This window comes from Cynocephalus volans, chromosome 11, assembly GCF_027409185.1.
Source record: "Cynocephalus volans isolate mCynVol1 chromosome 11, mCynVol1.pri, whole genome shotgun sequence".
NCBI lineage: Eukaryota > Metazoa > Chordata > Mammalia > Dermoptera > Cynocephalidae > Cynocephalus > Cynocephalus volans.
Genome location: NC_084470.1, coordinates 49,071,608 through 49,097,493, shown reverse-complemented (window position 1 = coordinate 49,097,493; position 25,886 = coordinate 49,071,608). Strand labels below are relative to the sequence as shown.

The window sequence follows — 25,886 nt, the reverse complement described above, 5'->3', positions numbered from 1 at the left end:
ACAAAACATAATCTTGGGTAGGGAGGAAACTAAGAATTCTACTCTTAAAAGAGTATATGCAGAAACATCATACTTCACAGGACTTCTGATGACTCAAGGCTCACAGTAATAACTGAGATGCATTGACTTCTTTCTGTAAGTGCTGGCCACAATTCTAATTGTGTGAGGTGTACTACTTCATTTAGTCCTGACAGCAGTCCTGTTAAATAGGTTCTAATGTTATCCCAATTTTATAGTGAGGAAACTAAAGTGCAGGGAAGTCGTGTAATTGGCTCAAGATCACTCTATGATGAAGTGGCGAGACCAGGCATTCCAAAGCTTGGCCATGCCTTAACCACCCCACCAGAAGGCCTCCCTGAGCTAATTTTCTTGAGGGTAAAATGTAAACTTGCATTCAGTTATTTCTATCTAATTACTGGGAACTTAAAAGGTGCTCTTAATAATCCTGCCACTCAAGCTTCCTTGAAGAAACCCAAGAGAAAGATAAAAAGGACTTTTATCAGAACACAGAAAAATATTTTCTGTTCTATCTCCAACTGACTTGGTGCATGAATGACATGTTTACAGAGCAGTATCCAGCAGGTTCCAGCTGAATGCTAATGGGCCACATTGAGTGGCTCAGATCCTGCTGAAAGTCTGAGACAGAACTCAATGGGCTACTGAAATAATTTATAAAACTCCATGGCTCTCACCAGCCCAGACCCCATATGGCAGGCAGTTCAGTTCCCTTCTTTCTTAAACCAAAAATGTAGTGTCATAAGCTACCCTTTTAAACTTCTGAGACTGAAGGGCAAGCAGAAGGGGAGTTTGAAAAAAGAATGATAGGTCCTCCGATGGAGAGCATGACTGGGACAAGGACTTCTCCCTTCCACGCTACCCTGCCTCCTCCCAGCCCCAGGTATCTCCTGACTTCCTAGTGACTACAGAAATGGAAAGCAGATTCTCTCCCCAGGATTCAGATCTCCTTTGCAGTCTAGAGTGTGGTCCCAGAACCAGCAGCATCAGCATCTCCAGAAAGTGGGTAGAAATGCATTTCCCAACGCCACTCCAGAACCACTGAATCAGAAACTCTGGGCTAGAGCCTAGCATTCTGTGTTTTCACAAATCCACCTGGTGATTCTGATGCCCACAAAAGCTTACCAACCACTGGTCTCAACTGAGAGCCACAGACCTGAATTATGGGACCCCAAGAGGGCTCTAGTTCATTTTGTCTGGCCCCACTTCTGGCTAACATCCAGGCAGTGCATCTGGCCCTGGAAGCACTTCCTACCCAGGCCCCTCTGAGTCTGCTAGGGGGCTCAGCCTTCTTGTCCAATCATCTCGATCTTGCTCAATCATCGTTTCACTCATTGAACCTAAACCATGGGCAGCACAGATGGAGTCTTGTGAGGCCTCGAGCTCCCCCTAAGCACAGCTCAGATCTCGTGCTCTCTCTCAATCAAAACAACTCGTGTGTGATATGCTGCCTCCAGTTGACCCCCCGCCCTGAGCTGACCCCTGGCCAGGGAGTTGCAGCTCTGGGCACTCAGCATTGCTACACGTCCTCTCCTGCCCTTAAAAAGTGCCACTGTTAAGATGCCTCCCCACAACCAGCACCACCGCCAGGGACTATCCACTGGGCTTGCTCTTCTGTTTCAAATTACCACTCCTAAAGTCTACAGTTCCTTCTCAGAAAAAGTGGTTCATATATTTTTGGCCTGGTGAGCCTCATTTTGGTAAGCAATTGGAGAGTGACAGGACTAATTTACAAAACACCCACTGCTCCTGGATATATTCCTAGCATGCAGTGCAATCTGAGTCCTTACTTGGATCACTGAATTAGGGCTCTATGTTTCTGTACGCCTCTCATCAGTAGGTTCTCAAAACTTAGATTCTCACCCAGCTCTACTTCTGAACTATTTTTTTTTCCAGTGTTTTCTCATCTCTCTACTCCCTGCAGTTATTCCATCCTATTACCATTTTCCTTTTGCAATTAAAAAGTAAAAAGTTCAAATAAGAACCTCTATATTTTCCGAAACTGAAGGAAGCTCTCAAATGTCAAAGTCTGCCTTGGCCAAAAGGTGCAAATGCTCCCATTGGTCCTCACCCAAGTCAGCCACAGAGATAGATCCTTCTCTTCTGGGAACCTCAAGTGTTCTTTGATTGGACTTATAATGAAATACTCCAAGTGGGTCTATACATGATACCAAGGGGCAACAGAAGGGAAGAGAGTCACCAGCTAGATAGAAGTAACCCAAATCTATCCACTTCCAGAAACACCAAGCCTTTCTGTGGTTCAAAGCAAACCCGCAACACAACCCGGTCCCCAAGCTCCCCTTTGAAATTCCACAGCTGCATCATTCCCCACTCCAGTCCTAAAGGGTCCCACCCAGCTAAGATCCAGTTCATGAGTCCTTTGGACACTGAACATTTAAGAATAATGACAACAAAAATAGCCCAAAGGACTCTAAAGCTGTCCAGTAAAAGCTGCCAAGCACTTGAGAGGTATACCTCACTGAGTCTTTGCTGCACCCTTGAGAAGGAGGTCAGCCAAGGCCAGGGGTGGCCAAACCCAGGGCAGAAATGCTAGGGCTCTGAGGGATAAAGGCAGCTGCTTTAGGGCATGGCAAAATCACTCACCAGCACTACTCCAGGGGAGCTGCTTTCTCACAAATGTGTGATCCTCAGATAGTTCAATGCCTCTTGCTGGTATGACTCAATGGTATGCATTCTGAAAGCAGCTTCAGTAGTACCAACACACTGTTATCAGCAGAAGTAAATTGTAAGCCAAGCCTAATCTGGCTTCATGCTCAGCCACTACTTTGCCCCAGAGACCAACAATCTATCATACCACAGTTTCTCTATATCTCCTATACATGCAAAGTCTATGCCACAGGACCTTTGCACATGCTATTTCCTCTTCCTGGAATGGCTCCCCTTCCCTTGACTCTACCCCCAACTCTTCATCAATCCAGCAAACTCCAATCCCTCTTCTATGGTCCAGCTCCTCCTCAAACTAATTAAACCAGAGCCCAGAAAGGTGATCATTTTGGCAACTATGTCAACATGGAATGTCACATGATTCAAAGTCTAATCAATGTTAGCTACAGACTCTGACAAAGCAATTGAGAGAATCACAGAATTTTCAAGGAGTAAGACACTCAGGGATCATCTGGTCCAAGCTCCCTCTCGGTGCTGGGGAAAGGGATACTATGGCTCATGCTCAGATATCTCTGGTAATGAGAAACTCACTACCTCATGAGATAGTCAATTCTAGAAAACAGGCTGGATCAGCCATAAGCCACAGGTGATGAACACATGAAATCAGTCCAGCCTAGATCTTTCTCCTCGGTAACCAAGCTTTGCTGGAGACTATAACAAATCTGTCTCAGGAGCGCCAGAAGTCATCCTGCCTGGCCTTACCACAGTCGAGCTAAAGGTAATTGAAAATAGATTCCTAGTCTTGAGCTGAGCACTCTCTTATAAAATGTATCATATTAAACCAACATCAATTTCCTAGTTTTGATAACGTACTACGGACATATGAGATATTCCCACTGGAAGTGGCTGGGCCAAGGGTACCTGAAGACTTTCTATAATATTTTTGTAACTTTTTATGAGTTCTAAATTATTTCAAAATAAAGTTATTGAAAAATAGATATAGATGGATGGATGGATGGATGGACAGATAGATAACGGGAGCCAGGGTGACTGCCTTCAGGGTATATGCCCATAATAGAATGCTTTAGGCATGGACACAGTGAGGGGTTTTTTTGTTGTTGTTTTTTTAAAAGATGACCGGTAAGGGGATCTCAACCCTTGGCTTGGTGTTGTCAGCACCACACTCAGCCAGTGAGCCAACCGGCCATCCCTATATAGGATCTGAACCTGTGGCCTTAGTGTTATCAGCACCGCACTCTCCCGAGGGAGCCACAGGCTGGCCCACAGTGAGCTTTTTCTGAGGGCCTTATCATCTATAAGAACTACTAAAAGATATACCAAATTCCATTACCACTCAAGGGTCCTCAATATGTCTAGCTAAATGGTTCCCAAGGTTACTCCCTACCAGATCAGCAGGGGTTCCACACTATGGTCCCCAGACCAGCAGCATCAGATTACCTGGGAATGTGTTACAAATGCAGAGGCCCCACCCCAGGCCTACAGAATCAGAATCTCCAAATATTAGGCCTAACAATCTATTTGCGCACACACGTGCGTGCATGCGTGTGTGTGTGTGTGTGTGTGTGTGTGTGTGTGTGTGTGTGTGTGTGTGTGTGTGTGTGTGTGTGTGTGTTGCAGGGGAAGAGGAGTTAAATATATACAACATAAAATTTACCACTTGAACCATTTCTAAGTGTGCGGTTCTGTGGTATTAAACACACCCACAGTGTTGTACAACCATCACCACTATCTAACTCCAGAATTTTTTCATCTTCCCCATCTGAAACTCTGTACCCACTACCAATAATCCATTTTAACAAGATCTCCAGGTGATTCTGTGCCCATTCCACTGTAAGAACTATTCATCTACAGTCACACAGTGTAGGCTTGCTGGCCGTATAATGTATTATCTTTCTATATCTTTGACCTCCACAGCCTAGTCTTCTCACACATTGCTTTATGTGTGTCTTGAGAACATATACTAGTCTGATCAGTTTATCTGCCAGTCCCCCTAATTCCACCCCAACCAAGGGCTGTACACAACAGGAGGCATGTCCCTGCTTATATCAGTCAACTTAGCCTTTAACCAGAAGCCAAGGTACCACTCCAGGCCCCTGGGAAACTAGGGAAGGGAAAATAAATTCACCCAAAAGGAGCACCAACTATGTGCTAAGCATCCTCTGGGACATTCTGGATAAATTATCTCCATTTCTGTTAATCCTCACTATAATCCCATGTTGTCTTCTCCATTTTACAAAAGAGAAAACTGAGAACGCAAGGAGGTAAGAAATATGCCTCAGGTCTCCAGGCTGGTGGATGAAGAGGGAGAAGCCATACTCTGGTTCAGTCATCGCTCACTGCAGGACAGCCACAGACCCTCAGGTCCGCAATTACACAGACAGGTCTTCAGAAGCCCAAGATCAGGCCCATTTTGTTCAAACCCTTCAACCTCAGCAATGCCTTGAATCCCAACTCCCATTTCTACTCCCCCCGTTAGAGCTGGTGTTTCAAAATATCAGTTAATCCCATGGGCGTCTTTTAGCCCCTTTCTTGTCATTAAGTCTGGGTGGGGATGGGCGAGCCAGGCTCCAAGGCTCTTCAGGGAAAGCCCCAGAGCCCCAGCCCAGCATGGTGTTTGCATGCACAGGCATTCAACAGGTGCCTGTTGAATTAAATGGGCAAGTATATCCATCTTTTAAAAAGATACCCACTTATCCAGTGGCGGCTTCCTCTGGTCGTGAATCAATAATAATTTAATGACAGGGGAGGAGGAGAGAGGATCACATTTTCTTCCATTAAGACCAGCAATCAATCAAGCCTGCTAAAAGTCCAGCTAAATTTAGCATGAGACATGGGCTTTCAGAAAGTCTCCCACAGTGTAGGAGGCCACTAAAAATATAACAAAATAATTAAGTCACCGTGGGTTTCATGGAAGTCCATAAATGTTGGGGACCCCAGAGATTTACACTAGGGTCTGTCCAGTCTTTAAACAGTCCTGTCACTGAGAAAGACCTAAAGAAAAATATCTAGATATAAAATGTCACTAAGTTCTCTCTCATTATTAAAATGTGGAGCTAGAGAAGAATGACTATACAAGTACAGTAGAGAGAAAAGGCATACGAAGGCATAAAGCCACATTATTTAAAGAAAACTAACCTACATTGTAGCAATATCTCCTAAACTTCAGGAGAAAAAAGTGTTCTATGGTCAAGTACATTTGGGAAATGCCAAAGAACGTGTCCCCCTTGTGTACCTTGGCTTCTAATGCTCTGTGAGGTCTTGCAATAAAAAAATCTATCCTGCATTAAATGCAGTACGTTAAATGCAGTACATTCCAAAATTTATTTGAACATACCATTTTGTTTTTTGACATCAAACTTGTTATCACCCTTTGAAAAAACACTTTAGGAAATGCTGGTATAGAGAATAATATTCTCTATGTTGTCAAGTGATTTAAACAGGGACCTGGGTCTCATCAAGAACTGTTCCATAATAAAAGTGATCACTGCTGCTGCCACGCAGGATGACAAAAACACCAGGTCCTGGCAGAAAAGGTGGAAGAAACCACAACACGTCCAGGGTCTGCTGCCTACAAGGCAGAACTTCAGATGGGTGTGATGGAGTAGGAGGACAGTACCAATGACCAAAGCCAACATTCAAGGGAACACAAACAGCTCTAACATTGACCCGGCAAAGCCATGGCTGGGAACCTCTCCTCCAGAGATGATGACCAGGTGCCCACAGATGCTCACTGCAGCATGAGAGTGACAGGGGAAAGGAGAGAGAATGTAGACAGTGAACAACAAGGGATGAGGGGAAAGTGCTGGCACATACAGAATGGGAGAGGGGATTCTCTACCTCACAGACCCCTAGCTAGAGTTAAGCAACTGTGGGCTGAGTACCACCCATACTGCAATCCCCTGGGGAGGGCTGGTTAGAAATGCACTGCTTCAGCCCAAGATTTCCCTAGGACAACCCCAAATTCAGGGGGCCGGGGGGAGTTGCTGGCTGCCCCCTCTGAAGACAACCTTAAAGTGTAGGTGCTCTCAGGTGACTGAGTGTTTCAAGCTATCAGGTTATATGATCTGACATGTATTAGTCTACTCATGATGACAATCAAACCATTTTTTCCCCACAACTGTTGAGAATATCTTGGACAATACACAAAAATTAACTCAAAATGGATCATGACCTAAATGTAAAAGCTAACATTGTAAACTTCTAGTAGAATATCTTGAGCACATGTTCACCTTGGACACAATCCAGCTTCTTCTAGCATTCAGCCAGCATTTATTGGGCAATTAGTCAATGTCAATTACTCTGCTTGGAGCTGGGATGTGGAGACAAATGGGCAGTCCCTGATGCCAAACATCTTAACATCTTTTTGGAGCTCTTTATGGCTTTATCATTAATAAAATTATCCCAAACCTCTTTGAATCCATGTATTTTTCTTGCCAATACTATCTTGGCTGTAATCTAGATTTATGAAGGTTTTGGCACACTGACCAGGTAAGGACACAGTCTGTGACGTGCTGACATTTCTCTGATGGAAAGAAGGGTATGAAGCAGGGGAAAGTATAGGATGAAAGAGAAACAGATGTCAGATTCAGGAGAGTCTCACGAATAAACATCACTGTTTAATTCAGACCGAAACATAACTGCCAATATGCCAGAAGAATCGAGCCAGCTGTGGTTCCAAGTGACAGGATTATATCAACCAGTTCGAGGGACCTGGCTAACAGGAAGGAATGAAAACAACCATTTAACCTCCTTCTTGCAGGCATCTTCCCTACCACTGTTGTTGATGAGGAGCAACACTAGTTGGTTTAAATTTTTTCTCCTTTATTTTCCCTGACCTTTCTCAGGCAGAGGTGAGAAAAATATCTAAAAGGTCAGCTACAGAGGAAAAAAGGAGCAAAAACAAAGAGTATGGTTAATTCACTGATAGAATAACAAACTGGAAACCCAAAGGAGCTCAGGCCACTGAGCCTAAGGAAACAGGCAGTGGGGGTGAGGGTTTGGGGACAGACAGACAGATGCCTGTGGCCCCTCAGAGGCAGGACCAGGAGGGGAGGGTGTGATCACAGGGAGATGGGCTCGGGTTCAGCACAAGGAAGGGCTTTCAGGGTGTCTACACCATCCAGCTCTGGATGTGTTGCCAGACAGCAGACTCCTCCCATGACCAGATGACCAGAGCTGAGGGATGCCTGCCGTGGCCCCAGTGCCCCATTCATGGCTCTCTGCTCTGAGGATAGAAGTCCCACCAGCAGAGCAGTGTAGACAGAGCAGCAGAAGGCAGGTCAGTGCTGCATTTCCCAGGCATTCCACATAGGTGGGAAAGCACTATTTGTGGCACGCAGGAAATGCTTATACCCTGATTTCAGCTCAGGAAGCACAGGACAATAATGCTCCTTTATTTCCTCCACCCTTGTACCCTCCAAACAGGGCTGACAAATGAGTTCTTGAAAGGCTTATACCTCAGCCTGTGGGTGAACCATGGGCCTCTCTAGCCCCAAGGACTTCTTCACCCACTCACTCTAGACATGACCCCAGGAACTCCTACAATGTCATCAGAAGCCAAGCAGAAGTCTGATCAGCTTGGGTCACCAGCAAACTGTACTGACTAACACACCAGCTGCAAGCAACAGTGCTGACCTGGCCAGCAGCGGGATGGCAATCACTGTAACCCCCGCAGGCCTTCTGAAATGCTGAAAAGGTTGCAGATCCTCATCACCGTGCTCATAAGCTTGGGCTCCAGGAACCCCAATTTAGGCAACTCAGAACCATGCTTCCTAACTGAAGTGTGAAGGCAACCCTTATGAAATCCAAATGTTTGTCAGAACCTCAGGAGCTAGAAAGTGTACTTTTACTATTAGTTGGTTCAGGAAATGCACATGTATATAAGAATTCACTCAGGCTTCCTTGCAATAATCCCAAGGTCCCCAGAGAGATTAGGAGATCTGACGCTAGATCTGCACTGTCCAGTACAGTAGCCACTACTCACATGTGCCTAATGAGCACATAACATGTGGCTAAAATATACACCAGATTTCAAAGCCCTGTTATAGAAAAGAATATAAATATCTCAATTTTTATATTGACTATATATTGAACTTAAATATTTTGTATACATTGGACTAAATAATACGTGGCTATGTGCTGAATTGTGTTTCCCCCAAATTAACATACTGAAGTCCCAACCACTAATACCTCAGAATGTGACTCTGAGATAGGACCTTTATGAGGGAGATTAACCAAAAATGAGGGTGTTGGGGTAGGCCCTAACCCAATCTGACTGGTGTCCTTATAAGAAGAGGAAATTTAGACATACAAAGGGACACCAGGGATGTGTGTGCACAGAGAAAAGACCACGTAGGGGCAGAGCAAGAAGGCGGCCATCATAAGCCAAAGAGAGAGGCTTCATAAGAAACCAAACCAGCTGACACTTGATCTTGGACTTCTGGCCTCCAGAACTGTGAGACATAAATTTCTCTTGCCTAAGCCACCCAGTCTGTGGTCATTGTTATGCATTGTTATGGCAGCTGCAGCAAACTGATACCTATGTTTTTAAAATTAATTTTACCTACTTAACTTTTTCAGTGTGGCTGCTAGAGAATTAACAATTACACACGTGGCTTGAGCTATCTCTCTATTGGGCAGTGCTTCACTAGAGTTTCCACTGTAGGGCCACCTCCTTGTTTTGGGGTGGCTCCCCTTCACCTAAAGCAAGTGTCTCATGCCTGCCACCAGTCCTCCCATCCAGCCAGGGAGCTGACTTTTAACACAAGGCAATTGCTCTGTGTGGTTTTCTTAAGAGTGATACAGCCTTGAACCATTTCCTGAAATTGTTCAAGTCATTCCCTCATTCCTTCTGAGGCAGGTTACATGAGCTGGGGAGACACCTGCTACAGATTATATATGCGACTCCACAGTCACCATCTGGTGGGTCTTTATTTTGGCGCTAAACAAAAAACAAAATCACAAAGGGCTAAAAAGAGGCAGTCAGGACATCTGCCTGGAAATTCCAGCTCAGTGGATTTACAGAAAACTCTTACGTATGTGTTTGCCTATTTTCCAACGCGTGAACTTAGCACTTCATAAGCAATGTCTCATTTTAGCCTCATGTTAACCCTGTGGGGTAAATATCTGTCCCGTCTTTTCCCGTATTAGATTTATTCCCAAGGGGAGAGATTAAGAAAGCAATCCTTATTAAATGACCTCAAAATGGTTATGTTGTGTGTGTGTGTGCTCATATTCTATAGTCTTGTCCACTGAATTCTTTCGAGACTCAGAAAAGTTTCATTTATTACAAAAGGAAAAAAAATCTCTCCTTTCAAGGTCAATCCATTACCTCTTTACTCATCCTTAGAAATGGACAGGAAGGAAAAAGGAACACTAGAACCTACTCAGTCATTCGACAAGTACTTTGGGGGTCCTATTCCCAGGCACGGCCCAGGGTGACAGTGCTGAATGTCATAAGCTCCCCGCCCTAAAGAACCTATATTCTAACAGAGAAGATGAAATGCAAATATCCAAGGAACACAAATGCTCACACAGGCAGGAAGGACAGCTGAGGTCTGAGGGAGCTCAGCTCAGAAGGCCACAGCCCACCTGGGGAGAGGAGTGACAGGAAGGTAGGCAGAGAGGAATCAGGGATCAGGGTAGTGGGCAATCACCACAGGGGAGGGAGCCCGGCAGCTGGCTCTGGAGAAGGAAGGAAGTTTTGCACAGGTAGAGGTCATGGGAAGGAAGCAACCAAAGTCTGGAGGGCATGGGCATGCTTGACTAGCCAAGCCAGATGCCCCACTGCCAACCAAGAGCTCCCTGGAGGCAGGGGCTTGTTTTCCTGGTCTCTGTCTCCCCAAGGCTCAGTACAGTGTCTGGCACACAATGAGTGCTCAATCAGTGAGAGTCAAAGGGGGACTATTAACGATTACACTGGGACAACAGGCATAAAGGGGACTGCCCAGGGCATGTCTCAATACAGGTCACTGTATCACTGGTGTGGGTAGAAGCAGACTAAAAACAGAGAAGCATGGGGTGGGAGGGGCAAATCTGGGACTAGCCCAAGCTCCACAGTGCCTCAAACACAGGAGAGAAACAACCTGCCATAGCCTGCCCTGCTATGCATTTCCCCCACACCTGGCACAGAGCCTGGCACCCATCAAGTACTCCACACACCCAGGAGGGCACAATGTATGATAGGACTGCAAGTTCCTTAAGAGAGGGCTAAACAACAGTTTTTAAACTGTTGAGGCCAAAGACAGATGGGGAAGATCAAACAGGAGAAAAGAGAACCTCCAATCCCCAGGACAGTCACCTGCTCTGGGCTCACTGGCTCACTCAGCTTTCCTCCTGGCACAGAGCACCATAGACACAGATGCACGTGTGGCTGTGAATTCAAGTTCTCTGACTAACACAGGAAACCGAGCTCCAATTCACCAGAAGCAGGTGGCCCAGGACAGGGTTTTCTCTTCCTCAGACCGTCTGGGTAGTAATTGTGAGATCATCAGGTTAAGGTTATATAATTTGTTCAAGGTTGCAGAACTGTGTTTGTCAGACGGGATTCAAACCCAAGACTTTGCTGCTCACTAGCTGTGAGATCTTGAGTAAATTAAACACTGTAAATCTCAGATTTCTCAACTCCAAAATGAGATTTGATTTCACTTTTATATCTGTATGTATAATTCTGAAACATATAATTTTATGTATATCATAATGTTAATTATATGCCATTGGATTCTTTATAAGGACTGAGTGTGCATGTAAAACACTTAGCACATAGTAAATGCTCAATTAAAAAATAGCTATCATCGTGGTTATTGTTATGACAATTTTTTTATTTACACAGTTCTTAACACCTTTTTAAAAAGAGGCAACTTAAAAATAATAATAATAAACAAATAAATAAAAAGAGGCAACTGTCACCATCTTCCCACAAATCTCCTGGGATGCATATGAATAGACAGACTATCCCTTGAACCCACCATCATTCCCAATCTAATGACATGGGGCCAGGTCTGTCTGTGAAAAGACCTCCAAGCCATCTGCTGGCAACTGCTTGGAAGGAGTGAGTTTCCTCCGTGTGGGGCTTCCTGGCTCTCCGCAAGCGATAGAACACTTCCTTCCTTCCAGAGCATGCACACTACAACCAGCAAATTCCCCATCCTCAAAAATGGAGGTGACCCAGGAGGCTGGTGCCCCACTGTCACCTGCCAGGGAAGAAACTCTATGAGGCCACCATTTTCTCACAAAGACAAAAAGAACATACACAATCTCTAAGCTGGCTTCTCATACTCTGTTTGCCCCAAGAGAGAAGACTCATGGAAAGGAGAAGAAAAACCACTTAAATTTTTTCTGCTTAATAAGAGCTGTACTTGAAGAACTTCCTAGTCTTTGGGGAGGGGAAATAGATCTCTCACATAGCTATGACCAAAACAGTACAGTGAAGTTAACAGGAACTGCAGAAAAAGTCGAGCTCAGTAAGTTGACCGCTGACGACACTGTTCTTCAAGCAACAGGCACGGAATGTAGAAGAAATCAGAGCCCACATCATCCCTCCTAGAAGGGGCACGCCCTCTATCAACACACATCTGCATGAACCAGCAACTGCACGAAGTCACCAGTAAGTCAGCGTGAAGTCAGAGAAGTACGGTTCCACATTCACTGACGAGGAGCCCCCTCACAGTCAGTGTGACAGGAGGGACAGCTGGCCCCTCCGAGGCCCACTCGCTTCTGACGACTGGGTCAACAGCCAGCTGATGGTCTTTGTCCCTTACTCTTCACCCATAACTTCTGGTACCTATTTCTTCTAGCTTCTGCTTTGTGGTCTATGGACCAACAGCATCGGGGTCACCAGGGAGCTTGCTACAAACTCACTCAGACCTGCTGTATCCGAATCTGCATTTAACAAGGTCTCCAAGTGCTTCATGAGCACATTAAAGTTGGAGAAGCCCTTGGAAACTCACTCATGAACCTGACGGAGAGGCTCTGACTTGCTCTGTTCCAGGAGGAGAAGGAAGACGCCAGCTGGGAGAGTCGTGCTGCCATTTGCCCTCTTGTCTTCCCGCACAGATTTCTCATTTGCTCCACACTATCCACGTTCTTTTCGCCATCTGCTTCTAATCATTAAAAAAAGAGAAATCCCCTAACACCTATGAAATGAGTCTTGACCCATTCCAAATGCAGAGGCAGTTAGGTAAGATTTGTGGGGTAGAAGGGAAAAGGGGCATAACGTGTTCTGGCCCCTACTAAGAAGTCAGAATTATTCTTCCCATTCTCAGAAGAAACTGAAGCTCAGCAATAAAGGTGAAGCAACTTGCCCAAGACCACACGGCTGACCAGCCCAGGCCAATGTCATCCTAAACAGGAAAAATGCTTCAGTTCATGTGCTTTCCAAAAGTAGAGTTGAGAAGGACTCTCTCCACCCAGTACTAGCAAGAGCATAAGGATGGAGGGCCTTTTTATACTGAAAGGCAATTCCATAACATGTTTCAAACCTTAAAATGGCCTCCCCTTCTGAGCCAGCAGTTCCACCTCTGTCCTCTACACCTTTTAAATAGTCTTATGCCACCAAGAATGGAAAACATCAGATGCAAAATTGTGACATTCTTTGAATGATCAGCTCAGGGTGAACCCTCCAACTTCCTCTGTTCTAACACCGTTTCCCCCATGGTATACGGGGCCTATATGTATATTCATTGCAAACATTTGTATGTGAATGTTCCAATAGAGCCTCGTAGGGAGAGACTATGTTCCCTGATATGCTTGAAATTCAGGTTTCAATCAATGTATCTAAGGGCAAAGCGAAACAGTCAATTTAACTTCACCCCAATTATTTATGTTTCCATTTGGCTGTGAGGCTTCATTTATGTGCTCAATGCCCTTTAGGCTCTATGTTCTACTGTGGCAGAAGTTGTAAGCTGTCTTTCCAGTATCCATCTCTCCTACGTCTTTAATAATCAAACTTCAGTATCTGCATTATTCAACATGGTAGCCACTAACCCTATGTGGTTAACTTAAATTTAAATTCATTACAATTAAATAAATGTAAAAAAAAAAAAATTAAATAAATGTAAAACTTTGACTCCTAGTTGTATTAGCCACATTTCAAGTGCTCAATAGTCACATGTGGTTAGTGGCCACCATATTGGACAGTGTTAATGTAGAACATTTCCATCATCACAGAAAGTTCTACTGAAGAGCAAAACTCTATTATTATAGGGTTTGCAAGATGTCCAGCTAAAATTCTGACATCTCCCAACCTCCTTTAAGATATAGATGGTCAATGAGTTGTATTTAGAAGTCATTGGAGGCTCCTTAAAGTGGCCTCAGATCAGACTACAGGAGCCCTTTTGCCCTGCCTACATGGAAAGCAGATCCATGGAACCCAGCAACCATGTGGGGGTACAATGAATAGGTGCTCCTAGTGTTGGAGTGACCACAGCTCAGTCATTGGTCCCCTTCTCTTGTCTATCTCTCTCAGTCCCTTGGGGATCTCATCAAATCTCATGGTTTTAAATACAATCTGTCTGGTGACAACTCCCAGATTTATACCTCCAACCCAGATGACTACTCCAACTAAAGACTCATTCACTTCAATGGCTAGTAGGCTCCTCTAACTCAGTGTGTCTAAAAACAAACTCAAGATCTTCCTCCTAAAACCTGCTCTGCCTGCAGCATTAGCTGACAAGACCAGTGACAGCTCCCATCCTTCCAGTTATTCAGGCTGAAAACCTTGGAGTCAACTTAGATATCTCTTAGATTCTCTCATACCTGACAATTGAACCCTCAGGAAATCACGTAAGACCCACCTTCAAAATATATGCAGAATTCAACCACTTCTTAACACCTCTACTACTATCACCCCAGGTGGAGCCACCATCTCCTTCCCTGGATAGCTGTTATAGTCTCCTAACCCTGTTTTTGCTTCTCTACCACTTCCCACAATCCCTGTCAACATAGCAGCCAAAGAGGTTCTTTAAAAATGGAAGGCACACCATGTCATTGCTCTTCCCAGATCCCTTGCACAGCTCCGACCTCACTCAGAGTAAAGTCCTTCCCAGGGCCTATGAAGCCCAACATGACCTGCCCCACAATCACCACTGTCACTCTGACCTCTTGTCCCATACCAGCCTCCCTGCTCCTCCTCAAACACACCAGATAGGAGCCCCATCCTAACACTTCCTCCAGGAGTCCACTGTCTAACTCCCCCACCTCGTTCAAGTCTTCACTCAAATCTCTTCTCAATGAGGTCACCCTGCCCACCCTAACCCCAAGCCTGCACTCCCAATCTGCTTTACCTTCCTCTATTTTCTTTCTGTTTTCCATTGCCCTCATCACCTCTTAATGCACTTTATTTACTTCTTTATTATATCTATGGTCTGTCTCCCTCCACTGGGATGTAAGCTCCTGGGGGGCAAGGATCCTTGTCTGCTCAGGGATGAAACTGAGGGGACAGCAGCCTAGGACCTAGTAGGCACAAAATACGTATTTCCTGAATAAGTGAGAGTTCAGGAAAACCACGTCCTTGAGCTGCTAAACCAACAGTAGCGACTTCTCCTCCCCTAGAAGAGGGAAAAAAAATGATCTTGATGTGTTTAAGCCCCTGTAGACAAGTCTCGATGCCTGGCAGCTGAATGGAATTCCTATACTTCTGCAAAAACCAAAGGTATAAATAAGTTTTATTCTCTGATTTCAGTAAGAACTGGGAACTCTCTGCAGACACCATGGTACTCAGAGCCATACTAATGACCCAGTTTATCACTTTCCCAGGAGCTGGCACTTGCCTGTCTGTGCCCAGGAAGCAGAGGAGAGAGGTGGTGAGCAAGTTCTGCTATTAAATAACTACCTCCTGCAACTGCTGAAACCTCCTTTTGGGTACAGGAAAGCCCTAGTGTTTAGAAAACCATGTTAATGGTTATAAATATATAAAAACACCTACCCACTTCACTTCAGGCCAAATGCTTAATGAGAAAATGATTCTCCTGCTAAAGGGCCTAAAAGTACCAACCTCCCAGAATGAGAAAAAATGAGGGCGTGATCTCGATACACTGACCAAAAATAATTTTTCTTTAATAATACAGGCAAAAATAAAATCTGTATTTTTGTAAAATAAAAATAATACATAATTTGGTGATATAACCACTGAATATGTAGGTCCCCTTATCCCATGCAATAATGCTTCAGGGGCCAGGCTTCCTGTCTTTATAACAGGTCATCTAAATGAGCCTAACCACATATGATGGAAGAATACATGTCACAAAGTCTGAGACATAACGGGCCCTCAGGAAACCTTAGCTGGCTCCAAAACTCTCCTCAGAAGAGGAATTCTCTGGACAGACCCCTCCCCGACACCCTTACCTAGATATAGTCATAGCCTCTAACCGATTCTTTTTATCCACATCCTGTCTTAACGTGGTGCACGGCACAGAGGGGAGCTGGCTTCCCCCTCTTCCTGTTCCTATGATTCCCACCCAAACACATGACTTTCATTATCAGTCTTGTCTTGAAAGCCACTCCCTTCAGCTTCTGCAGCCAGCCACGGAGACAGCCTGGACATCTAGCAAGTGGGCCCCATGGTCCACTGCCATTGCAGGAACACCTCTGGCTGACTTCACTCAGCTCATCCACCTTTATTCAGGGGCCATCTTGGGCCCTTTCACATGGAGTTGGGTGTAGCTCCAGCACAAAAGCTCTGTCTGGGAGGAGAGAGACAGCAAGGGCTCCTTTCAAACCTGGAGTCTGTGTGGCCACGAGGTGGGGAGGTCTAGGCCAGGAAGCCCTTGGGGATGGACTGAGGGACCAGCTACTACAAAGGGTGATTCCAAGGCCTATTGCTCCTTGAGCCACGTGGGGCTCGCTTATTAGACCAGAAAATTCTCCAGATGACTTTGGGAATAGATGCCTCAGGAAGAGGTGGAGAACACAAAGGAAGAATAATGGCACAATGTGGACCACCTGGTAGGTTGTTTCTGATTAAAGCAGTTGGTAAGAAAAGGGCAGGACCAACCTTTGATCTTACTTGATCAAATCACCAAGCAAGAAAACCAAAGCACTGAAAAATAACTCAAAGAACAGCCAGTCCAGTCCTGTATAATCAAGACTGGGCCAGATTTAGTCTCAGAAGGTGAGGAAATATCCAGAGTTTAAACAGTCCTATGGGAGGTAATATACACCCTTCACCAGCCCCGATGCCCTCCCAGCAAACACAACAATCAGCAATTCATTACTCTCTAGTGTGTAGAGGGACACAATAGAATCTCAATGTGCATACATGGGATGAGGGGTGAGGAATAAGATCTCAAGAAATTTAAATAAAATCTTTTCCATTATTTTAAATGGAAACCATTAAAATATCTAATAAATTTGATCAAAACACAGAGTGCCTCTGCACCAAACGTATACACACACAAAAGCTGTGATCTAATGGTTAAACTGACTCCACAAATTTACTTTCCTATTATTCATCAATTTAAAAAGCCCAGGAAACAAGAGGGAAAAGAGACTCTGATAATCAATCATCTGTCCAAATGCAGAAGACTAAAAACCCTTCATTCTACCCAAGAAAGAAATCAGTACCTTAGTGACATCCATGTGACCAGAGCATATCACGTAAGACATGACTTGAGCAAACTTATTAAGAAACCTAGCAGACACACAACTGATAGAGTGGTGTGCTGGAGCTTGTAGCAGCTGATTTGCAAGAGCCAATTGTTAAATTTTCAGAAAGCTTGCAAGCCAAGGTTACACAGCCATCATTAAAAGTTAAACTGAATAAACTTTCAAACAAGAAAGAAAAAGGTATTAAGAAAAAGGTAATAATACTCAAATCACTTCCTAATTATTTAGCTATACTTTATGATCATCTGTGCTCTAAAGGTTTTGTATATCTCTTGGAAATACTATATAACAACATGCTCCTGCTCATCTCCTGCTAACTTCACATTCAATGATCCCACATTGGTAGCTTGAGATCAGCCATGATGAGAATATCTGCATGAGGAAAACTGGCAAAATGCTTTAAGTCAGGTCCCACTCCCCTCCTCCCCCCAGAGCCAGTTGTTAAGCATTAGCAGCACACCATTGCTCTAGAACATAAACCACTAAAAGCTGCCACCTCTGGAAGCCACATGCTAAACCCAGAGATCCTCTCAGAACTCTATTCTAGAAAGGCATTAAAGCTTCTCCCTAGTTTTATAACTGTGGGCAAGTTACTTAACCTCTTTACCCATGTAAAGCCCTTAGAAGGGTATCTAGTATACAACAAGTACTCAGTTCTAGCTTACATTTATGACAGGTGGTACAGTGCGATGGTTAAATGCCCAATCTTGGGAACCAGACTCACTGGTTCAGTCCTACCTCTGCTGCTTGTCAGCTGTAAAGTACTGAGCAAGTTCCTTAACTTCTTAGTGCCTCGTCTTTTAAACAGTAAAATAAGGATACAAAGAGTAATTACTTCATATGTCATAATTACTTCACATGTCGTAATTGACAGTGACTGGCACATACTAAATGCTCAATTAGTGTTAGGTGCTTCCATTATTATTTCTCCAAATATTGTAGGAATTCTTCTCTTAGAGTCATTTTCAAAGGGGGTTTAATTACTAAATTCTTTAATACTGCTAGAGAGGATCACAGAGAAATCTGGTTGCTTCCAAAATGCAAATTAACTCATAAAGAATAAAAATTTGCCACAATCAAAAGTGAATAAACAAACCATGCAGGAAATTTCAAAATAGGAATGACTAGAAGGTGATTCCTTTGAAGGGAATCATCCTTAAAACAAATATGTAAATTCAAGGTTGGTGGGGAGGGGATCTTTGTAATCCTTTACAATCACATTTGAAATATAAAGACAAAACCACTAAGAACACACTATTGTGTGGGATTTCAACGAATGTTGGTGTTATAAGGGCACCAGCAGTAGATAGATAAACCCAGTGTAGGTAAATAACTATAAACAGAAAGTAGCCTCTTAAAATGAAAACTTCACCCACAACAAATGCTACAAACTTTGTCTCATATTGAGTACAAATAAGTTTCTGATAAAACCATTAGGATGTCAATGCCACGACTCTGTGTTTATTTACTTATCCTATTTCAAAAAAGGATTTGAGGTGGGCAAAGCTGTTGAGTTAGAATTACTGTGCTTTCCTCTGCTAATCACAATGTCCCCTGTGGCACTGTCCAATTGCAGAAGATTAAGAACCTTCATTCCACCCAAGAAAGAAATCAATGGCCAAACAGTGCTCACAGGAGATATCAGCTCCCATGCTGAACATTCACCATACCCCTTCCACCCTTGATTCGTCCCCAGTTTACCCTCCAGCTACACATAACATGGCCTCCCAGAGGAGGTGGTCAGTGTGGTCTCCAAAGCCCAGCACCCAGTTCCTTAGCAACATCCACATGACCAGAGAGTATCCCATGAGCAGCTTTACAAATGAGCAGGATGATGATAGCGGCCTCCCACACATCAGTTCTATTCATCCCAGCACCTAGTTTCCAGCACCCGTTACCAAACATTCAGGCTATCTACACTATGTACAGACCAGGAAAGCCTGCCAAAGGCACAAAGCTAAGGGTGGGAATCAAGAAAAATCTCCCCAGTTTCCCTTGGGCATCCCATGGCTGAGAGGATTGTCCTCTGGAGGACAAATGTCCAAGTCCACCTCAAGCACCACCAGGGCCCCTCCATGCTGCCCTCTCAGGAGTCCTAACAAACCCTTGACCGGGACACTACAGGTCTGGGGCAGGGAAGAGGAGCTGACTGTAGCAAGAGGCAACATTTCATTCATGTTTAACTACTTCTGCTTGAGTGGGGCTACCCACTTTCCAAAGCAGGTTGAGGTTCTTCCAACAAGGGACCCCGAACCACTTTTGGAGAAGCAAACTGATTACCAGACTACAAATTCCATATGAAGTTGGTTTGGAATTAACATTTAGACGATTCCCTGGACAGGTTAAATAAATCAAGGGATAATCTTCAACGGAATGCCATGCAGACTTGAAAAAGCACATGGAAACTATAAGCACCAATATGGAAAAATCTAGAAGATATATATTTTTAAAATAAATTTGATTTAAATACCGTTTACATATAGTAACATGCACTTATTTTAAGTGTACACTCTGATGAGCTTTAATAAATGTATTCAGTTTTATAACCACTACCATAATCATGACTTAAAATGTTTTCATCACCCCAGAAAGTTCCTTCATCCCTCTGTGAAGTCAATCATTGTCACCTGTCCCTCAATCCCTGACCCCTGGAAACTACTGATCTGTTTTCTGTCTCTTTAATTGTCCTTTTCCAAAATGTCATATAAATAGAATTTCACAGTAGGTAGCCTTTTGTTTGGCTTCTTTCAGCTAGTATAATGCTTCTGAAAGTCATTCATGTTACTATGTATTCCAGTAATTCATACTTTGCTGAGTAGTATTCCATTGTATGAATTTACCAAAATCTGTTGATCCATTCTGCTGTTGGACATTTTAAAAGAAAAAGTAAGCTTTACAACAGTGTGTACATAGCATGCTATCATTTGTGTAAAACAAAAGGATGCACACACAGCTTGCTATATTTATTGACAAGCTCTTGGAAGACACAAGAAATTGAACTGTGATTGCCTTTGGGAGGAAAATGGGGTGGCTGAGAGAAATCCTTTCTTTGTACAACTTTTAGAACAGTTTACAATTTTTTTTTTTTAGCTATGTGTATATACTACCAATTCAAAAAAATAAAAAATAGAGATTTAAGATTTCCTACATCTAAGGTCTGCATCCCTTTTAGCCAAACCCTACAATCTTTTTTTTTTTTTTTAGCTATTCCTTTGACATACCAAGATGACCAAGAGATTCAGCATGCTATTTTCCAGATAATGAAGGAAACTTTGCCGTTTTCTTTTCTCCCCTTTCTCACAGAGTACTTATTCACTCCAACTTACTCTCTCCCTCTGCTTCTTAAACAAGAAAAAAAATAGCCTTGAACACTTGAAAGATTCAAACTCCCTTGAAAAACGCTTCAGGAACACAAAAGAACAATCTCACGAATGCCTGCAGCTTCTCAGAAAAGCCAATGCACCTGCACATTCCCTTGTTTAGTAAGGAGAGGGGTTTTTTTGTTTGTTTTGTTTTTTACGTTACTCGTTATTGGCTCCCTTGGCAATGCCTGACACATGGTTCTACTCAACAAAGGTTTCCTGATGGACTCAGAGAGTGTCACTGATCCCCACAGCAGCGAATGACATAACTGTCCCCATACTCAGCTTTGTCTGGGCTTCTCCACCACCTCTGCGTTAGACTCTAAACTGTCACATTGTTTCCCAACTCCTGAAGAGGCTTCTCATTTGCTGGTCACACATCAGCACTTTATCTCACAAGAGCTTGTTATCTCAAGGTACTGTGCAGGATTTCAGGATGGAGCACAGTTATCATCCAGATGAAAACACACAAAACAGAAAATCATGGAGTAATGACAGGACACCCATATTCATTCTTCAGCAAAAGCCATGCATTCAAAACTTTCTTTTCCATCATCTCAGGTCACCACTTCCCAGCAGTCAGTCCCAAAAGGTGAGCAGGCCCTACTCCATGTCAGAACCTCTCTGTGACCCCAAATTCCATCTAACTCAATTAGTCACTTCAATAAGGTTCAGCTTGACAAGCATTTATTCTGTGCCTATCATCCCCAAGCAGCACAAAACAAGCTCCATGAAGACAGGAAAATGATGGCAGCATCCCCAGGGCCTAGGACAGTGGCCAGCACTGAGGACGTTCAAGACTTGTGGACTGACTGAGCCTTGAAGAACAGACCAAGCCTCAGCAAGCACGATGGCACAAGGCACATCCAAAAAAGCAGAGCACAGCCGAGGCGTCCCACGTGGGGCTCAGGAGATGGTTTTCAAAGCTTAGGCATTGACTCCATAACTGGACCCTCACATTTGAAAAGGTATTCCCCAGTCAATTCCCCTTTAGCCCCTCTGACTGCAAGAGAGAAAGTTCCAGTGTGGTGCCAATATGCTTTTAGTCCTCCCTAGCTCTTGACAGTTTCCCTTTCTAAGACACAGGGAGAGCTGCCACTTCTTCAGTGACTTTGGCAAACAATGAAATTCAGCCAGAATTCAACAACACTGTTGTGTCTTCAACGCATTTATTTTTACAGTTACTCTCCATTTTGGGCATGCTGTAATTGGTCTTCTGCCTACAGAAAGGTACAAAGTTTCTGTTTTAAATTATATTATTTATGGTAAAAGTCAGCTGATTTAAAGAGAAAATATGAAATAAAATACCACAGGAGGTATGTGCTTAAGACACAAAAATGCAAAAATCATGCAGGTGGTACATGATTCTCCATGACAAAAACCAGGCGTCCGATGCCTGAATTGAATTGTCAGAGATGCTAGGTGAGCAAAGCCAAGGCGGGGACACTTGAAAAGCAGGTTCTAGGAGCAAAGAGGACAGTTCATGACAAAGGCCAGGGTTCATGTGAAGCAGTACTAGAAGATGAGGCTAGAAAGGTAAACTGAGGCCAGGTCGTGGATTGCCACACAGGCTGAAGGAGGTGTCTGGACTTTCACCTGTGACTGTGGGGGCCACTAGAGGTCTCCAGCCCACCTGACTAGTAGAAGGCCCATCTTCAAAACTGGACTGGTCTGTGGTAGAAAGGGAGCAAAGCTGGACTCTGCAGACTCTGAGGCAGAGAGGCCCAAGCCAGCAGCTGGAACCGCCTCAGCTCTGCTGACCACAGTGAGGCCTTGAGAACACACCCAGCACCCCAAGGAGGATTTGGCTTTTCACAAAATTCTGTACTTCCCAGACCCCCTCTCCTCCCAAGGCAGAGTATGAAACAAATCATGGGACAACACAGTTAGCCTGGGAGACAGGTGTTAGCAGTCTTCTATGACAGAGACTTATCACCATATATGGAACAGAACTTCTAGGGAAAAGGAGAGCGAGAAAGAAAAAAAAGAGAGAGAGACTGGAATATGCTTAAAGAAAAAAAGAAAAAAAAAATCCTGAAGATAGCCTAAACACACACCCAGCCCCTAATGCCCGCCTCACTGTCTGCTAGCCATATGGTGTGTGACAAGCCAAAATGCTTTTGTCTTCTTTGACTTGTCTGTAAAGCCAAGAGCCAGACCCATTGAGAAAGCTCCACTTGCAGCAGAGACTACGTCATGCTCTTCAGCTCCAACAAATGGCTTCCAGTCTCCAGTGCCTGCTCCAGGGGGCAGCCTGACTGCCACCCCCTCCCCCATCCTCGCTGCCTGCCTCGGCCCCCGCATGAGCCACAGCCTCCCCAGCTGTTTTCCCACAACCCCAGGACCCCGAGGCCATGCCTGCTACTTACTCAGCCAGATGTGCCACATTGTGGACAGCTGGCCACTCAACAGTATTCGGCCTTGCACTCTGCCACCCACCCAGGCCCTCTGCTATGACCCAGACAGTAACTGGTAGGAAAAGCTTTCCTCATGGCTGTAAAGTATCAGCCACCTTGGACGTGCCTTAACAGCGATGCTGCCTCAAGCCGTAGAGGCCACAGAGATACATGTCTGCCTGGTGTATCCCTCCAACCCCATCCTCTTGTAGGAGAAAATGGCCAAGCACTAACTCCATCCATATTGCCCTAAGTCCCACTTCACTAAAGCAGGCCTGCTCTCTTGCTCTCCCTAAAATAATCCAAATAATCATATAAAGGTCTGTGCTTGCTCAGTCCTTGGGAGCCCTGTTCTCAGCCTCCTCCAAACTCCTCTGACCACCATCTCCATCTCTCTTCTTGTCAGCCAGGTTTTGATTGAGTGGAGATGTTCTGCTTGTGGGGTGGAGGAAGATCATAGAATTGAATCTGCCAACAGGATGCCAAGTTAAATTTGAATTTGAGATTAACAACAAATCGTTTTTAGTATATCCCATGTAATATTTGGGACATGCTTATTCTAAAACTTATTTGTTGTCTATCTGAAATTCAGATTTAACTGGGGAGTCCTATATTTTTATTTACTAAATCTGGCAACCCTAGATATCAGGAAGTAGCAGGACCAACCCCTTGGGCAGCCCTGCTCTTCCCCAGTAACCTACAGAGGCTACCAGAGAAACAGCCCTGCCTCTGACCTGTACCTCACCATTACCGTTCCCTGGTGCACTCTGAAAAGGCTGCAGGCTCTGTGTGGTCCTGTGTCACAGCTAAGACCACTGGTAGCTATGAACAAAGGGCAACTTCTCAGCCAAAGTAAGAAGTCACAAAGAACCCTGAAGGAAAGCATTTCTGGAACACACCGAGCACAAGGAAGCCCAAGAGAAGATGCCCATCCCCAGCAAGTGTAAATACAACAAGCATAGGCACTCAGAGGCCTGGCAGTGTTTACATGTGAGCCTGTCCTGATCAGCCGCACACACTCCCAAGGGCACCGACGAGCCAATGTAACCTAAGACCAAGAGGGCACGGCTGGTTGGCTCAGCAGGAGCATGAACAGATTTATAAATGGCACCCCAAGCTCGAGGGCAGCTGGTCTGGGCAGGCCCTGGCACGAGTCCTGGCAGAAGACACAGCACAGCTCCACTGAAAAGCATCTCAGGGGCATGGGGCAGACCAAGTGCCATGGATGTATGGGGCATTTCTCTATGTACAGCCCAGAAGAATCTAGAAGCAGCTGTTATTCTCCTGCTCTGACACAAACAATTCAATAATAGAATGACACTTCATTTCCAATCTCTATTTTTACTATTGGTCAGAAATCCACTGGCTAATAATATTAGGTTTAACTATATAAAATTGCCATTTTTTAAGTAAAAAATGCTAGAATATTGGCAATTACACATAGCCCAACCAAATAATAATAATACTGAGCACCTGCTACTTATCAGACACCATGATTTATGCATATTAATCATGTAACATTTAATTCTTACGACCACTTTTCACGGTAAGTCCAGTTGGCCCTCCATATCCATGGGTTCTGCATTCTTAGATTCAATCAACCATGGATCAAAAAAATTCAAAAACAAATTGCGTCTGTACTGAACATGAACACTTTTTTCTTGACATTGTTCCCTAAACAATACAGTATAACAGCTATTTACATAGCATTTTTCATTGTATTAGGTATTACAAGTAATCTAGAGATGATTATACAGGAGGATGTGTGTAGGTCATACACAAATACTACACCATTTTATATCAGGGACTTGAGCAACCATGGATTTTGGTATCCATGGGGGTCCTGGAACCAATCCTTTGCAGATACTGAGGGACAACTGTATTACTGTGTCCATTTTAGAGACTGAGACACAGAGAAGCACAGTACTGATCCAGCTGGATACACATGGTGACTCCAAAACCCACATTCATTCCACCCACCGCGTGGCCTGGATTGTGTGGTCCTCCCACCTCCTCACTCCCTGGCCCTGCTCCGAGGTCGGTGACCGGCCATTCCTGCAGCATCAAGCACTGCCAGAACTCCCACCCTGCCAATGCCCGCCTGCACAGAGGCCACTCTAGCTAACCAGAGCCTGGCCTCCTAAATTAGCCAAGTATATTTAACAAACCATTTCAAGAGGAGAAAAACATTTGAAAGTTTATTTTGAGAAAGAGGGAAAAGGGGCCCAAAAATGCACTCCTAAAATAAACAGAAAGTAATCAAGGGAGAAAAATCTAGTCCAACCAGTTTTAAAATGCCTTACCTATGACTATGAGCTAATGTGTGATGGACCATCGGGAAAGGCATCAGGTGCAGTGTGATCCAGCATCACCGCAGACCCAGAGGCATGTGCTTCTGGGGCTATCCTCTGAGAAGACCACTGAGCCTCAAAGAAGATGAGAAACCTCCCTCCAAAAACTCCAACTTTAAAAAAGGAAGAATGGATATTCTCCTCCTTGTGAAATAAATGTTTGGAAGTAAGAGCTTACATTTGCACAATAACTAGTCTCCACTAGTTCCAAATGAACATCTGTAGAGACCAAAGTTTGAGGATAAAAAGATGGAGGGGACTGACCTTCACATGGGCCATGTAGTGACGACACATTTCCTCCATGTGGGCCAGCAGCAACTTCTCTGTGACCTGACCCGCAGTCTCTCCCAGCAACACAAAGTAGACTCTGGGCAGGTGGCCTTTCTCCTTTTTGGCCACATCAGCCGTCAGAACGTAATTTAGACCTGCCAGTAAGTGAGAGATTGAAACGTCAGCCAGGACAGATACACAGTGACAAGGCCACCTCTACCCCGTCCCAGGATCTGACACACATC

The 25,886-nt window shown here is 44.4% G+C and overlaps 1 protein-coding gene across 1 annotated transcript in view; it reads right to left on the bottom strand.

The window, feature by feature from the left end:
• Positions 1-25,886, bottom strand: part of ITGA9 (integrin subunit alpha 9) — a 325,611-nt gene that overhangs the window by 215,996 nt on the left and 83,729 nt on the right. Inside the window, exon 15 of the mRNA XM_063113934.1 lies at positions 25,636-25,796. Within this exon, the coding sequence (XP_062970004.1) occupies positions 25,636-25,796 (161 nt within the window). The remainder of the gene's footprint in view (positions 1-25,635; positions 25,797-25,886) is intronic.